The 18049-nt window shown below is 36.0% G+C and overlaps 1 protein-coding gene across 1 annotated transcript; it reads left to right on the top strand.

Annotated features, from left to right (window-relative positions):
- Positions 1-14489: 14489 nt before the first annotated feature.
- LOC129759426 (glucose-6-phosphate isomerase) lies at positions 14490-16349 on the top strand (the record flags this gene model as incomplete). The annotated part of the gene is made up of 3 exons (XM_055756873.1): positions 14490-15021; positions 15201-16023; positions 16104-16349. Coding segments are annotated over exons 1-3 (1197 nt in total), but the record flags the coding sequence as incomplete, so codon positions are not given.
- Between the last annotated feature and the right edge of the window lie 1700 nt (positions 16350-18049).

The raw sequence follows: 18049 nt of genomic DNA, 5'->3' as shown, positions 1-18049 counted from the left end.
AAATTATAATATTTTTGTCACTTGAGAACCTAGTTGTTTTATTTTTTTATTAATATTTCTGTAAAGATGATAACGAGATTTCTTTTTTGCTGGAAAATTAATACTATAGGAACTACAAAACTGATCCTCATAAAATTTTGTTGAGAAAATTCTTACTTTCGTGGAAAAATGGAGTGCTCACTATGCCCCGGGTGCCCTTATCTTACTTACCTCGAAAGAGGGGTGGAAAAAAATTACTCCAGTAACTTAGTAAATTTTACATTTTTTTTTTTATTTTCCTTGTAGACTTGGGGACACGGTTTTACACAATTGAACCACTGATGAACTGATATAACAGTGAACTACATTTTCATTAACCGTAGGTTTAGCTTATAGCTCATCTTAAAAAATTATTCACATACACCTTAACCGTAAAACCCGAAATGTATGGTTATAGGAAATGTATTCAATATACCTACTTGTTAAAAATCAAATTACGATATCAATCAGTGGCTCAGTAGAACAAGTTCCACATCGCCAATGGTGATAGAACGAGGCCTTTGAACGTCAGTAACGGCGCCGGCCACGTCCTACTGTTCAATGGATGAATTGAAAAAAAAGAGAAAGGGATGAAAGTTCTATTTTGTGGTTTAAGACCGAGATTATCTTTACATCCTAGCAGAATAATTTTGTTTGGAAGTGAGCTTAAAGGGATTGTTTGGGAGACACTTTTGACAAGTGTTACGGTGAAGAATAAAGTCTTTTTATATTAATAGTTTTCCTATTAAACAGTAATTTTGAAGAAAAGAAAACGCCATAAGTCTTGATGCTAAATTTGTATAATGAAGCCTTAGTAAATAGGGAACTAACTTACATCGATTGTTAAATCTTTGAATTCACTTAAGAGTCTAGTAGATTTAACTTAGTTTCTTTAGGATGCAATTTCATAAAAAAAACTTATTCTATGCTGAAATCAAAAATAAATCAAACTTTCAAAGGCAAAAGTAAGAGACAAATATTTTGCAGTTCACGTCTGATTCTTGCAATCCCATTCCATTTCAGATAATAATTTGGAACTTAGCTCTTGAAAAAACTGCTATTTAAATAAAGTGAGAAACTGTGAAATATAAAATTTTTCCGTTGATTTTTTTGAATGGAGATTACACGATTCTTTATTTGCAAATATTATTTTATTAAAAATCAATCATTTTAATCCTTTGGATGATTGTTTTAGAATAAAAATAATTTTTTTTTGATTGAACAAAACTTGCAAACTAAACCCAATTTCCTCTATATCTACATATTTGTGATTTCCAGCTTTAAAAAACTGGCATTGATTAATAATTTGAAATTATTAAACTAAATTCAAAATCAAAATTCTAAGTCTGCAAACTTTTGGGATTTGAATCACTTGTATAAAATATCAGAATGGCTTAATAAATTTGAAATCTATAAATTTGACAAATTGAAGCCAAACATAAATGTTACACCTTTTTGGAATCTAACTGAAATATGAATGAAAAAAAAAAGTGAAAAAAAATAGAACAGGCTCACCAAAAATGTTAAAAAAAGGTGCTAATTTTAAATCCGTATGCATTCCACCTGGAAAATTTGTCCTGGTATCCACGGGGGAGTCCACTTTGGTCCCTGAACTGGTTCCAATCGTCCTGATTGACCTATGACTTAATAAAGTTCATTCTTCCCGATTTTGAAAATTTTTAGAACTTTCACTGTCAGAAGAAAAAGCGTCCTCTCATTTTTATCAACCGTAGGTTTGTGTTTAAACTGCTTAGTTCGTGTCCGATAGTATACTGAAAGTGATGGCGCTAGCATTTAAAAAATACTCCACATGATCTAATGATGCGTAGAAAAATGTAAAGAAATTTTATTTTCATAAAAGCATTTACAGTCTCTTTAAATTTTCTCGAGTAGAAAAAAAATATCAATAAGAAGGTCAATTTTGAGCAACATAGAACATACTTCATATCAATGATGGGGTTGAGGGAGCTTTTTTGTACCTGTTTTATGGGACTTTTGGTTGCCTGGGTATTGACAAAGTCGTTATAGTACTAACAGGATGAAAAACACTAGAAAATACAAGAAGAAGTATGGTTTTAAAAAGTTGAAAGAACTGCTTTTACTCCATTTTTGTTATCAATAAATTTTCGCCACTATCGATCATGGTAAATCCGCCCAGCCAGCCAATCAACATCTGCGGCGGATAATATCTTTCCATGTCGGCGGTTAGTTCTAATAAATCACTGGTAGACACGCATCTTGACCAGGTTCCAGTCGACAAAATGTTGGGATTTTGTTTTGCTCTGTTAACCTATAGCTAGTACCACTTGTTCCAATATTTTGAACCTTCATTTGCATATTGATCCCAGATCAATGACTTTGTTCTCGGTGAAAAAAATATAGCAAATTCGAGGAATATAGGGGGTTAATTTCCAGACAACTCTATACAACAGCAAAAAGCAATGTATAAGTTCAAACGTCGCAACCTGAATAGTAGAGATCTGTTTGAACGATTCGCCGCATACGCAACCGAACCGCATTAAATCATATTCTGGCGCGACATCTGAACTCGTTGGTCCATGCGTTTGAACCACTATAGGTAAGACACGTGGTCCGCACTGGATTTTAGTCCGAAAGCCTTTAAGGCGAAAGGGAGTGGATTTTTGTTTCACAAAATGTAATTAACATTTTTGTTTCAATGTGTGTGAGAATTCGTAATTAAAGATTGGAACTAAGAAAAAAAAAAATAATCGAAAAACACATGAAAAGCTGTTCATCATTATTTCAATTCAATACATATGAAAATAGTTAATTATATTTAGTAACAAATATGTAAACAGAATTCTTAGTTCTAGAATCACACGCTTGACAGTGTTGTCAGTTATTCTGAGTAATTAATAGCTTAGAATGTCACACGAAAATCGTGGACGCACCCTGAAAGCCCAGGAAAAAAACCTTAATCAGAACTTGTGTGTCAATTTGATACTCCTCGATTAAAACCGCTTTATCTCTCTTGTCTCTCAAGCGATTTTTACAAAATTTATTGTTTTGGAAACCTCGTAATGTAGCTCTAATATGTTTCTCAGACATTATTCACCTACAACACTTCAGTTTTCCGTGATTCTTAGTGTCACTTCACTTAGTGTCCAAAAAAGCTGAAGTTAGAAGCTATACGTTGCACATAAGGATATATTTTTTGATTTTTTTAACAAAAGACCACAAAAAATGTAAAAAAAATGGTGTAAAACCGTACTTTTCAATCAATAAACCGTTAAAATAGTTTAAGTCACACCAGATGAATTTTGAAAAGATGTTTGAAAAGTTGACGTTATTTGACCCATTTCTGCATCTTTCGATTTTCAAAATACGGAACACAGAATTTTTGACAAATTTTCAAAGGTAGCTGTTTTTTGAACTTTTTGTCAATTTGCTATTTCTCTGTTTTTTAACACTTTAATTTTCTGCACAGAATTTTGAGTAAATTCACGCAAGATCTTGCAATAAATTTATATTTACCAGAGTTTTAATTCTACTTTCGTATGATGATTAAATTATCTACAATTTTTAGAATGATATGAAAGCCAAATTCTTGTTTACGATGACCATTTGAAAATTAATTTATTCTCGGAGTATCACATTTCAGTATGAATTTTTGAAAGATGAAAACAGCGAAGAGAGAAATTGTTTCCAGAAAATGACCTCAACAGTGTTACACACTATGATTGTATCAAGTTCTGATGCTAAAAATCTAATTAAAATCTGGACCCAAAGAAGCTGTCGCAGTTTCACCTTAACTGCTTATTGAATCGCGTGCAGATCGAGGATAAAAAGTACCCGTGTGCAGCTAAATGTTGAGCCAGTGTCGTTCGACCACTTTGTACAGATTTCAAGCTTAGTTTGAAAGATATATGTACTACAAAAATCGTTTCACTTGACGCCAAAGGTTGTACGCAAAGCACTAAAAGCCAGTTAAAAACAACCGACTAACCTGGCCCGCCAGCCAATTGACCTACGAGGTCACGCCAAATGTCCCTAGCCAGAGAATGTAAACTCAAAACACTGTCGCAGTTATGAACGCACTCATATACCTCTATAAATATTTTCAGAACTTAGTTCATTAGGTTGGATTTTTTTAATCATTCGTAGCTTTATATTGCTTTATTACATTTAGACGTCGTCGTCGACCGTTCAGATGTACCTACCATAAGGACAACTTAAACAACCTTCTCGTTTTAAGGAGAAAAATAAAGTGTGTGTATTCGTGTTGTTTATTGAGTGGGTGAGTCGGCTTTTGCAGACTTATTTAGGTACAAACCTACTGGTTATCCTGTGCTTATCGATGGGGCACGCCAAATTTACATTACATCGTTTTACGTGATTCTCGTTGTTGTTGGTGTCAGTCATCGTGTCGTCGACGTCGGCGTTGTCGTTCTGGTGTAGACGCTTTTACGCAATAAGAAAAGCTATATGTAACTTCCATCTAGACTTAATCAGTATACTACTCGATTGAAGATTTCAATCGAGAGAGTCGGAGAGAAAAAGAGACATTATTGCGGGGGACAATTGGGGAGATATTTGCTCCCCCCGATTTGGGGGAGCGTCTTATCAGTTGCTTAAACAAAAATGGTTCAGTAAATTTTTGCTTCGCCTTATACTAGATCCTTCGAGTTTACAATCAAGCTATTATTCTCAAGTAAGGGATGGATTGAAAACTTTTCGTCGTAGCTTTACATATGATGAATATAGAATGGCATGTTTGAAGTTTGCACATCTAAAGATGTGCATTAGGGTGGCAATGGATGTAAGGGAGAAATTTCATGGTTGAATTTCGAAAACCGACCATATACATTTTGTAGGTTGTCCCAAAAAACTGACATGTGCAAAATTTCAGATAAATCGGTATTAATTTAGGGGTTCCTCAAAGCGCTCGAAGTTTCGGGTTTTTGACCATCAAAAATCACCAAAGCGGACACCGGGGAAATCGGAAAAGATACATTTTTAATTTTGATGCGAATGACTTAAAAATGCATTAAACGTCAAAATCTGGTGCTATCTCGAAATTTTATTTTGTAAAATATCAACTTAAAAATTTCAAAAATCACGTAAGGGGGGCTGACCAAAAGAAATCTAGAAAATCGAAATTTTTAATTTTTATGTCAAATGACTTAAAATGCATGAAACGTCGAGATCTGGATTTATCTCGAAAAAATAAAAATATAGTCAAAAATTGGTTTTTTGGGCCTTTGCCATTTTGTCGAAAACCAGTCGTTTGTTCTAGAAAGTCGTTTTTTGGCAAAAATAATTTTGCATAAATCGTCAAAATCTGGTATTACATCGAAACATTTTTTTAATCAAAAACCAACTTCCAAATTTCAAAAATCACGTCAGGGGGGGCGATCAAAGGAAATCTGGAAAATTGAAATTTTTAATAATGACTCAAAATGCATGAAACGTCGAGATCTGGTTTTATCTCGAACAAAATCTTTGGTCAATAATCGGCTTTTTGGGACTTTGCCGTTTTTTTTTTTCGAAAACCGGTCGTTTTTGAGAAAGTAGATTTTTGGCAAAAAATTCTTTTAATGTGTAGAGAAATGAATCCAACTGTAAGTTGAAATTTCAGGGACTAGACTAGATGAAAATTAATGTAGAAAAACATGTGAAAAAAATTCGCTTTGTCTCCCGGTAGGACTTGAACCCACATCTTGCGCCTCTCCGGGGCCCATGTATTAACATTCTACTACAGGAGACAACCTGGCGTATGAAAATTATACTGGTCGAGTGTCGATGTCTATCGGAATGAAGGGAATTGTTTTCCCATGTGATCATCATCATTTTCGTAGTCTATTTCTGTTCCCATCATTTCAACTTACGGTAGTTGGACTCAAATTTGGATATTTTAGGCACGGCAAGATTTGCATTGCCTTCTCATATACTGCACGGGTTGTCAGTTATGATGAGAAATGATGCGTTTGCCGTATTTGGATATCCAACCAAATTCGGTGTTTGGCACCGCCTTATTTTCTATTTTTAAACTGTGACCCAGAGATGGGTCTTGACTCAAACATTCAGTCAGCGAAAATTTTTTGTAGAGAAATGAATCCAACTTACCCAAAAAGATTATCAAGTCCTACCACATGTTTTTCTACATTAATTTTCATCTAGTCTAGTCCCTGAAATTTCAACTTATAGTTGGATTCATTTCTCTATAAAAAATTTTCGCTGACTGAATGTTTGAGTCAAGACCCATCTCTGGGTCACAGTTTAAAAAAAAAAATCTTTTAATGTTTTCAGCATTGAATTATTGATAGTTTCCTTCGATTGTATCCTCTAGGGCTTAATTTTGGTCATGGGACTGATATGCTAATATTTTTCAGACGAGACACACCAGGGGTCATTTTGACACAACACGTGTCGTGTCAATTCAAAGACAATTTAAAAAAAAATAAACATACCATAAACAACGAAAAATTCGTTTGACTTTTTTCGGAGTGATTAGACGATAAACACAAAAAAAAAAACAGAAAAATTATATCACTTATTCAACTAGGACAATGGTCGGCAACCTTTTGAGTCGGAAGAGCCAAAAATTTAAAACTTTCCAAATTTCAGAGTTTTTAAGAGCTACATTGAAGATTTTTGGTTTATGATTTTAATTTAAAAAAAATCAAAACATATGAATGATCAATGAACATTAGTTTTACTAAAATAACTTTGAATCCCTAAGAGTTGTTTTTCTAACTCTTGTATTTTTCTTTTGACTCTGTTTCTGATTACCATTGGGTACCTACATGTGTTCTTTTCTGAGTCGTCAACTCTTCTATCATGGTTCAATGTTATATTAATGTGAACATGTTGGCAAATATTGAGTCAACAAAATTTCAAATCAATATAAAGTTTATATGAACCTTATCAGTGTGAATACTTTGCATGACGTAAGTGAAAGATTTGAACATAATTACACTCTTCGGCAACGAAAAGCTTAAAAATAACAAAGTAAAGGGAAATATTTTTTTCTTTAAATTGTCAAACTTTTTGATCACATTCCTCAAATAAGCCAATCCTTTAAAAAATCCAGAAGTATGAGATAAAATTTAATTAAAATTTATGTAGCCGAAGCCTTAAAAAATTATGCTCCTGACAACTGGCGAATTTTCAAAATTCAGGACATCAAGCGAACCTGTCTTCAGAATTTTATGCATCTGGAAAATCCAAAATCTCATTTTATGCCACGTGTGATTTTCAGAATTGTGCGTCCAATTGAATGGAAAATGAAATTCAATACATTGTTTATTATTCGTCAATGCTTGCTAAAGCTTAGATTATAGAAAAAAAAACTTGTGCTTCGACCAGTATAAATCTGTAATAATGTGATTTTAACTGGCAAAATCAGTTCAAGGATTCTTTCAAAGTTTCACAACAAAAATTAAAGAAAAAATCCAATCAACGGTGAATAACTCTTATTCGAAAAAAAAAAAATTGTGTCCATTACGGAAACTTCATTGAAAATTTGTATGCTTTTGGTGAATATTGGCTGCAGGCATCACACTTGAAATTTTAAATATGTTCGAAGACTCGAAGGTTCGTTTAAAAAAAACTTATTATTAAAATAAATGCTTCGAGGTGTAAAGGTCAAGTTTGTTACTGATTACAATTATTCAGCCGGTGATTAAATTTACAATAGATTTTCAGAACTGAAATTTTTATTCATTCTCAATGCTGATACGAGTTTGAAAAGCTGTCAAACTTTAATTTAAAATTCTCAATTCTTTGTTTTGGAATTATGAATTTGAATTTCGTGTTTCTATTAACTTTTTAACCCGTTATTTATTGAGAAGGTATTCAAAATTTTGGCATTGGATTTCTGGATTTTAATCTCAAAACCGGATAATATCCGGGCAATCCATCCAAAATCTACGTGTTTTCCATAGAAAGGCAAGAATAAAGTTGAAAAATAAACACCTGAAAATCTTATTTCACAATTTCAGGAATAAAAACAGGGCTTTTTTCCTCGATATCCGGGCAACCGGACCTGACCTGGCATTCCCATGTTTTTCTTTGAAAATCTGGGAAAGTCCGGTTAAATCCGGGCAATCTGGAATTCTAATGAGTTGTTTATATTACGAAACATTAAAATTATCGTTTTCAATTCGAATCAATCAGATCGGATTGAGGTGGTTTTTCCAACATTTTTATGTTGTTACGCTTCAAAGTTGTGATAATTTTTCGAAATTGATCAATTCTAATACGATTTTGGAAATTTCTATTGGTCAATTTTCGTAGAGGGCAAACAAGTTATTGCGAGTGCTTAAAAAATAAAATTTGATGAGGGCTAAGCAGAGGCTGCCTAAGAACTACTTTTTTGTAAATTATAAACTTAGATTTTCCTGTTAGCTACAGCACTAATATTGTGTTCGATTGATTCAAAAATACAAACAGGTTTTGGAAATAAATAATTTGATTTAATTTTTTGTTGTTTCAAAACAGCAGTTATTCTTTGCATTTACGGTTAGTGATAAATTAAATCTTGATCTCCAAGCTGATGCTTTAAAAACAGTGAAAGTGGAAAAAAACGAAATTAGGTCGAGGACCAATGACTTTAATGGGTTAGATTCCTATAAAAAAGGGAAAAAAAGTAAAATTAAGCTTCAAAATCCTATTTTGCCATTTGGTCCTTTACGCTTGTTCCTACAGCGGATGAAACTTTTAAATTCACTTCTGGACTTATGTAAATCTCTGTGCCTGGTCACAAGACTCAATTATCGCATCAGCAAGATTTTATAAATATTTTATTCAAAAATATACATATATAATAATAGCGCAGTGAACTAAAGAGCCGCAACCTTACATCAAAAGAGCCGCAGGTTGCCGACCTATGACCTAAGAGTATGATCAGAAAAATACGTATTTTATAACAAAAGCACAATTTAGATTACACATTCGAGCTACTTTAACATATAAGCTCTCGAAAAGCCCATGATTGTTTTTCAGGTTTTAAACCACCATGCATGGCCAAATACGTACATAATTAGTAAGTTTATACACTAAGTTTTTATTTACACGGGTATATGGACCGTGTAAAAAGCTCTGAACCTTAAAGCAATAAGACATGTAGTCTGGGACCTGAGATTTGAAGCCCGAGACATGAAACCTGCAACCTGAGACCTGAGATCTGAGTCCTGATACATGAAACCTGAGACGGGAGACCTTAACTTAGATCAGAGCAGAAATCTAAGTTCTCATACCTGAAACTTGGGACATGGAAACATAGACCTGCCGCATGAGATGTGGGACTAGGACCTGAAACATAACACATGAGATGTGAGATCAGAGAAGTGAGACTTGTGACGTTAGATGTGTGACATGAGACGTGAGAAATTAGAAGTGATAATAAAGAAGTGGAACATGAGATGTGGGTCATGAAGATGAGAATTATTTTTTTTTTTTAAGATGAGAAGTGAGATGTGAAAAATGAGACGTGAGATCGGTATCATGCCTTACTTTTCATGCTGCACATTTTAAGGCTAATTTTTTGTCTCATATCACATGCCTTATTTCTTATGTCTCGTGTATCATGTCGCGTATGTCATATCCCATGTCTCACTCCACAAGTTTTTATGTCTCATGTCACATGTCTTATTTTAACTACTTCATGCCTCAAGTCCAAAGCCCTATTTTTTCATTCCGTCTCATGTCTAAAGCTCCTTTTTGTTTTGTGTCTCAAGTTTCATATCTAACATCTCAGTTCTCAAGACTATAGCCTCTTTATGTCCAGGTCTCAGATTTCATGGCTCGTGCCTCACTTCTTATGTCTTATTTCTCAGGTCTCAGGTCTTATCTTTAAAATCTCAGAGCTTAGCTTCTCCCAATTTCAAAAATTTCAAAATAATTTCCATTGAAAAAACTTTGAGGAACAAATCGATGAAATGTGATGAAAAGTTTTCAAATTAAAATTACCCTTCCGCTCAATTTTCAACATCTTTCATCTTATTCTAATCTTCTATCCGTCTATAATCTTTCAATTCTTGAATATTCTTTCTCAAAGAATATAAAATTTCACCGATATAGCCGATAAATAATTTCACAAAAGAAAAAACTTTGCTTTTCCTTTAAAAAAAAGCCGTTTAAAGAAATCGTACAAAAAACAACGCTCTAAAAAACTTTGGTGTATTTGATTCTTCAGTGCCAGGAATGATAAGGAGTGTATCGAAAATAAGTTATAAACACATTTTTTTTTCATTGTATCGATTTTATTGATGATGCAAACAAAGAAAAAGTTCGGAAGTGTTTTAAAAAGCTTATTCTTACAGTTTATAAAGAAATACAAGTAAAAAAGTAATTTTTGGTCATAATCTCGAACTTTCGACTTGACGCGTTTCATAAGGTTTTGTACAGCTGATTGATCACACTTCTTGGCCGCAGCATTCCAATTTTTCTTGAAAACCGTCCTGTTGGCCTTACCATCCTTCTTGAAAACTCTCTTGACGATAGCCCAATATCGTTCTATTGGGCGAAGCTGGGGGCAGTTTGGTGGTTTAATATCTTTCTCAACGAAATCTACATCGTTATCCTCAAACCATATAAGAGTGGATTTAGCGTAGTGTGCTGACGCCAAATCCGGCCAGAACAATGGTGGAATCGTATGTTTCTTATATAGTGGCAGCAACCTTTTCTGCAAACACTCCTTTTGGTAGATTTGGCATTTATTGTTCCTTTTGTAAAGAAACTCGCCGACTTCAATCCGCAGGAGCAGATTGCCTGCCACACAAGCACTTTCTTACCAAATTTTCCACCTCAATCGACTTCTCGTGGTCACTCACATCCTCCCCAATAGCTGCAGTGTAGAATTGTGGTCCCGGAAGAGTACTGGAATCCTCTTTTACATAAGTTTCTTCGTCCATGAGAATGCAGGCATCTGGCTTCTGCAAAATCCGATGATACAGCTTCCGGGCTCTAGTTTTGGCTCGTGATTTTTGTTCAGCCGTTTGTTTGGACACTTTCTGCTTCTTGTATGTCTTCAGGTTGTTCCGCTTCTTGATCCGCTGTATTATTCCGATCGATGTCCCAGCTTTTTTCGCCAAATCCCGTATGGACATCGATCGATTACGGTTGATGAGGTTGATTACCTTACGGTCCAGATTTGGTCAGATGGTCCTGGGCTTCTGCCTCTTCTCTTGGCAAATCATCGAACGTATAGTGTTCCCCGAATTTGTGGATGATGGATTTTACGCTCGCCGGATGAATGCCGAAACGTTTCGTCACTTCATTCATCGAGATGCCCTTCTCTCGCATCCAAGTGTCCAACACACAAATTTTAACTTCTTTTTTAATTCGCGACATTTTGGGAGATATTATATTATACTAGCTGACCCGGTGTGCTTTGCTACACCTTCCAACATTTTTTGAAACTTGTTATACCTAGTTATTTAACTTGTTATTTATTTGCACAAAATTAAAAGTTCAATTTAAAATCATTAAAATGTTTTTTTTTTTAATCTGTGTTTTAATCCTTTTTATGACTCGGGATTTCTTTGCTTCATAAGTTTATAACTTATGCTAAAATATTTTTTTATATAACTATGAAACTATCTCAAACTATCATATAATCATTTTTAAGTAACAAAATAACATCATGGGACATTTATTTTACCTATTTGTTCTCGAATTATCGTACAAATTACCCCCATTCCTATATCTCTAATTGAAGGAAGGTGGGTCTCATAACATCAGAAAAAAACTTCTTGTATACAAATACGATCCCACGCCATATATGGCTCCATTCTCGAGTTATTCAAAAAATGGGTGACCCTCTCCCCACTGTATATCTCCCCTCTGGCAAGATAAGAGGTTCTCAAACCATCGAAGAAACATTGCTCGTACACAAATTTGCTCACATGATAATTTAATTCTATTTTCTCGATAAGTTATCGAAATATCCAACAAATTGTATCAATGCCCTCTTTTCCCTCTATATCGTTCCACTGATTTGTGATAATGATGCTAAACTACCGAAAAAAACATATCTTGTGCTCGAATACCCACTTATGCCAAATTGGGTTTCGTTTGATTTATTAGTTGTCGAGTTATGCTATAAAATTTGTATCGGAGCTGCTCTTCCTACCTATCCCCTACCTGGAAGAAGGGGATCAAGATTGAACATTCCGTGTATTCAAATACACTCCTATGCCAAATTCTTCCCCAGTTGCTAAATTGAATGATTGTTCCCATGTCATACTTGGTTCCATTCGTTAGATAAGTTTTTGGTTTATGCAAAACAATCATACATACATATATGAGCATCCGTCTTCCCTTACTGCATTCTCAATTGAAAGATAAAGAAGTCTCAAATAAGCTAATAACCATTTTACGTATCCAAATGCTTTCCCATGCCAAAGTTGTTTCCATTAGCTTGATTAGTTCTCGAGTAATGCGAAATTGTAAAGGAGCCCCCCCTCTCCTTCATATCACCCCACTGGAAGGGGGCAGTAGTACCAAATATTCACAGAAACCTTCCCTGTGCTCAAATACTCTCTCAAGCCAAATTTCGTTCCATATGTTTAGTAAGTTCCCGAGGGATGTGAAAATTATATGGGAGGACCCTCCTCCCTTATGATTTTCCGACTTGAAGGACGAAGGGTTCTCAAAATATCATAGGAACATTTATCGTAATCAAATACCTTCCCATGCCAAATTGGGTGCCATTTGCTACATTATTTATCCATTTATGCAGGAAATTGTAAAGGAGCACCCTCCCCACTTTCTATATCCTCACTGTAATGAGGGAGGGGTACCAAATATTCATAGAACTATTTATCGTACTCATAAACCCTTCCTAGCCAAATTTGGTTTCATTAGCTCGAATAGTTTTCAAGCTATGCAATAAAAAAGTGGTCAAAGCCCCCCCCCTTCTTCCTGTATCTCTAATGGAAGAAGGGAGGGGTTTGAATTAATTATAGAATCATTTTTTGTATTCCGCTACCCTCCCATGCCAAATTTTGTTCCATTAGCTTGATTAGTTCTCGAGTTATATGAAAAATTGTAAGGTAGCCCACCTCCCCCCTTCCTATCACGCCACTGAAAGGAGGGAGGGGTACCAAATATTCATAGAAATATTCCTCGTTCCCAAATACTACTCCATGCCAAATATGATACCATTTGCTTGATGGGTTCTCGAGTTATGAAAAAAATTGTCTTTTGTTTGGGAGGCCCCTCCCCCCCTTCATGAGAGAGGGAGGGGTCTCAAACCACAATAGGAACCATCCCCTGCCTCCAATACCCCCACCTGCCGAGTTTCACGCAAATCGGTTCAGTAGTTTCTGAGTCTATAGGGAACAGACAGACAGACAGACAGACAGACAGACAGACAGACAGAAATTCATTTTTATATATATAGATATTATATTTCAAACGTAAACAAAACGCTGCTTCACTTTTTACAGATCAAGATGCTACATACAGGTGAGCACAGTTGTGCGCGTTCCTGCGTTAGTAAATAGAAGGCCCAAATATGTTTATAGTTAATTTTCGATACTATCCTTCTTAGATAATGGTGTTGTACTACTAATTTTTTTTAAATTTCAAACATGGATGAAAATGTGAGGCTGAATCGGATAAACATCCTGTAAGGGATTTGAGAAAGTTTAAAAAAAGTTCTCCAACACAAACATAGTAAAATCCCAGCTTAAAAACTTTGTTTTTGGAAATTGAATAAAAGATTATACTTTATGGCCAGCATTTTAGCGTCCCATGTTTCCCATGCATTTCAAATGCAAAGAAATAAAAACAGAACTTTTAATACGGTATAGCTAGTGTGTCCCTATGTGGATAGGTTCTATGCCAACTTTGTCGTTATACGATCTTTCATTTGTCCTCATTGTAGCATCATAGTTTGAACATTCTTTAGTCATTGTAAACTCACATCTCCTGTATGTTGTAGTCGTTAATGAGTCGTTAAGTAGTTAAGGTATGAAAGATTCTTTCCAACTTACATGTCACTGTCTCTTGTTTACCGGACAACGTTTCTGTACTTTGGTCTAACATGTTGTCATGTGGATAGGCTTTATGCCATATTAAAAATATTGAATTTATTTTCTTATCCTTTTTTTAGGATTTCATTTTTCTCAGGTAGGAGGATGAAATCTGTAAAAAAAACCAGGCACAATTTTCCCGATAACGTACTGCTACTAAGCGTGCTGCCTTATCTGATACCTGATACCTAAAGTAGTAGGTATGTAATTTGTTATTAAGAGGAAGGTTCAAAATCGCAACGCAACAACAAAACAAACAACCACAAAATTTTCATGAACACATCACCGTTCTACAAAGAACCGGCATGGCGTGATGCGTGTAACGAGCGAGCGTCTCTCACATGGGGGCCAGGCCCACCCGGAGAAAAATAACAGTTCTCTCGCGGTTGTTTTTTTTTTTTGGTCCTCTTACTACTGTGTTGCTTTGCTTACCAGAGCAGAGAACCGCGCCGGTGTCTCGCCTGCCTCCATGTCGAGTCGAACGACGAATGTTATTCATTTGACATTGAGAAAGCTGGCCCCGTATTTACCAACCGAAAGTCGTCGTGGCCGGATTAGCAAACTTCGAGCTCCGTGAAGGTTTTCGCTTTGTTGAAGGATTGAATTTTGGCTTTTCCAGAGGTCTTTTCGCGTGGTTCCTGTTAGTTTGGTGGGTAGCTGGTCCGAGCAGATTCTTTGGAAGATTCAGTCGTGGCGCGGCGGTTCGAGAATAAGGTCGAAATCAGGACATTCTAAACGCTGTTGAAAGTTGTTCTAGATTTGTGCAATTCGAAACGGTGTTTCGCAATACTTGGTGGTCCCTGTAGTCTGTTGAGAGTGGTGTTACAACACAGTTTAGCTTTTATTTGCTATCGTAGTCTGGTTGCTTCAAGATGTCCAAGGAGCTACTATCGGAGGATCCTGTGTATCAGCAGATCCAGCAGTATTACCAGCAACATGGTGATTCGATTAACATCAAGAAAATCTTCCAGGAAGATGACATTCGCTTCGATAAGTTCAGGTAAGTGTTCGATTATATATTAACTTTTTTGCCAGGTCATATGCTTAGCCGTTGGATCAACAGCGTATATGTACTATGTAGGCAAGTCTTACATTTGACCCTGGCAACATTTTAAAGTGAAAGTGAATGAACTTTATTGGAAATGGCTATAAATAGACCTTCATTATGATTGATTTCAGTTTGAGGGTGTCCACTCCGGCCGATGGCGATATTTTGCTGGACTATTCCAAGAATCGCGTAACCGATGAGCTGTGGAGTCTGATGCTGGAATTGGCGGAGTCTCGTGATGTCGCCAAAATGCGGAATAACATGTTTGCCGGTGATCGTATCAACATCACCGAGAATCGTGCTGTTTTGCATATTGCATTGAGAAATCGTTCCAACACACCCATCTTGGTTGATGGCAAGGACGTTATGCCGGAAGTGAACGCCGTGCTGGAGCACATGAAAGAGTTCACAAACCAGGTTTTGGATGGCGTTTGGCGTGGTTATACCAATCGCAAAATTAGCGATGTCGTCAATATTGGCATTGGTGGTTCCGATTTGGGTCCACTTATGGTTTCGGAAGCTTTGAAGGCTTACAACACCGGCATTCGATCGCACTTTGTGTCCAACGTGGACGGAACACACATTGCCGAAACTTTGAAAAAGCTTGACCCGGAAACTACTCTTTTCATCATTGCTTCCAAGACTTTCACGACCCAGGAAACCATCACCAATGCGACTGCTGCTAAGAACTGGTTCTTGGAACATTGCAGCGAACCTTCCGATGTTGCAAAGCATTTCGTGGCTCTGTCCACCAACAAGGAAAAGGTCGCCGCCTTCGGCATTGACACCAAGAACATGTTCGAGTTCTGGGACTGGGTTGGCGGACGTTACTCGCTGTGGTCTGCCATCGGTTTGTCCATCGCATTGGCTATCGGTTTCGATAACTTCGAAAACCTCCTGGAAGGCGCCCACTTCATGGATAAGCATTTCATGACCGCTCCTCTGAATGAAAATGTAAGATGATTAATTTTAAACGAAAAAAATCACAAAACTAACCAATTTCTCTACGATTTTTCTCCATTTTCTCGAAAAAGGCCCCGGTCATCCTGGCCCTGATGGGCATCTGGTACTCGAACTTCTACGGTGCCGAGACACATGCGCTGCTGCCGTACGATCAGTATATGCACCGGTTTGCGGCCTACTTCCAGCAGGGCGACATGGAGAGCAACGGCAAGGGTGTCACCAAGTCCGGCAAGCGGTGCAACTTCAACACCGGTCCGATCGTGTGGGGCGAGCCCGGCACCAACGGGCAGCATGCATTTTACCAGCTCATTCATCAGGTGAGTGGGATCAAATCGACCATTTTGTATTCAAAATTTTATCTCCATTTTATCATATTTAATTTTTCATTCAATTTTCATCTAGTTTTCATCCAATAATTATATTGGAAGAAGTTGAATTAACAGAGCGAAATGTTAACCCTTCGTTTCATAAAGTAACAAATTTACAACAATTAATGTATGGACAAAGTGAAAAATTGTATTTAATTTTAAATTTTTTTTCTTGGTGTAGCCGCCGATCGTGGCCTAGAGGATAGAGTTCAAGTCTTCTAAGCCAGAGGTCATGAGATCGAGTCTCGGTCACGGCATACATAGTACTCATTCTGTGGGCTGATGGTGTTAGCATTTGTAAGATGCTAGCCATTATATCCTTGAAAGATGTACGCTTTAGTCTTAAGTAGAATGCAGATCTCTTCAAAGAAACATGAAGTTTCACTGAGATCCTATATGTGTGTGTTCGTACTCATCATTTTCAACTGTTAGAAATGATTTTTAAGGAAATATAAAAAAAACACGAAATTAAATGTTAAACATTGTCCAAAAGCGAATGAAAATGTTAAAGAAAATGAAAAAAAAAACTTGTTTGGAGAAAAACTTACGTTTTGCAAACAAGTAATTTTATCAATTTGGTGTTACATATATAGCTTTTATTTTTAGTTTTGCTTGCCCTTCGATGGCAACAGTTATCTTATCACAGCCAAAATTCTGGAAGCGATTCCAATGGATTTTATCGTCTTATGTGTATCCGCTTGTCAATAAAATCAAATGGATAATCGAAAAACAGTAAGTTGCGTGACTTTAAATGAGTAGCTGCTATACTTTGCGGAATTGTGGCTCTGTATGATTGCTGGAACATATCCCCAAGTAACCAAATGTCGCATAGATACTTAATCTCGTACATTGAAAGTTCACATTTGGCTGAGCTAAAAGAACTCGAGAGAAATTAAAACCGTTTCTCGTAAGTGCTTGCTTTCGACATTTGAACGAACATTACAATTTCATAGAAGTAACATGGAACATTTTTGTATGTTCTAAGCCATAGGTCGGCAACCAGTGGCTCTTTTGGTCCAGACGAGAATTTTAAAATTTCATCCGCTGTTGAAACAAGTAGAAAGAACCAAATGGCAAACTAGCATTTTTAAGCCTTATTTTACATTTTTTTTCCTTTTTACTGTTTTTGAAACACCAGCCTCTGTTCTGTTATGAAACAACGTAACTCTCATTACATTTTATATGTTCAGCTCTTGCAATCACTTTTTTGCCTTTTATGAAAATGAATCAGTTGAAATTTCCGAAATCTTATTACAATTAATCAAACATTACAATAAAATATTTACAACTTTGACTCGTAAAAACATAAAAATATTGGAAAAGCCACCTCAATCCTGTCATATTTATTTGAATTGAATTTATATGTATCTGAATATTGATACCTCATTAGCATTCCAGATTTTCCGGTTTACCCGGGGCTTGCCCAAATTTTAAAAGAAAAAATTGGAAGATGCCACTTCCGGTCCGCTAGCTAGCGGTTGTTTTCCAGGAATATCCACAATTTTTACGAAATTTCAAGTTTTCAACTTGTTTTAGCGAAATAAATCCGCATGCAATTTTTTGAAATTGTGAGATACGATTTGAACGCCGCTCAAGTGCCTTGGTAAAAGTCATCTTTCGTGTGTTTATTTTTCAGCTTTTCTCTTGCC

Source organism: Uranotaenia lowii, unplaced genomic scaffold (assembly GCF_029784155.1).
Source record: "Uranotaenia lowii strain MFRU-FL unplaced genomic scaffold, ASM2978415v1 HiC_scaffold_155, whole genome shotgun sequence".
NCBI lineage: Eukaryota > Metazoa > Arthropoda > Insecta > Diptera > Culicidae > Uranotaenia > Uranotaenia lowii.
The sequence above is the reverse complement of the archived record's forward strand: the minus strand, read 5'-3'. Positions and strand labels throughout refer to the sequence as shown.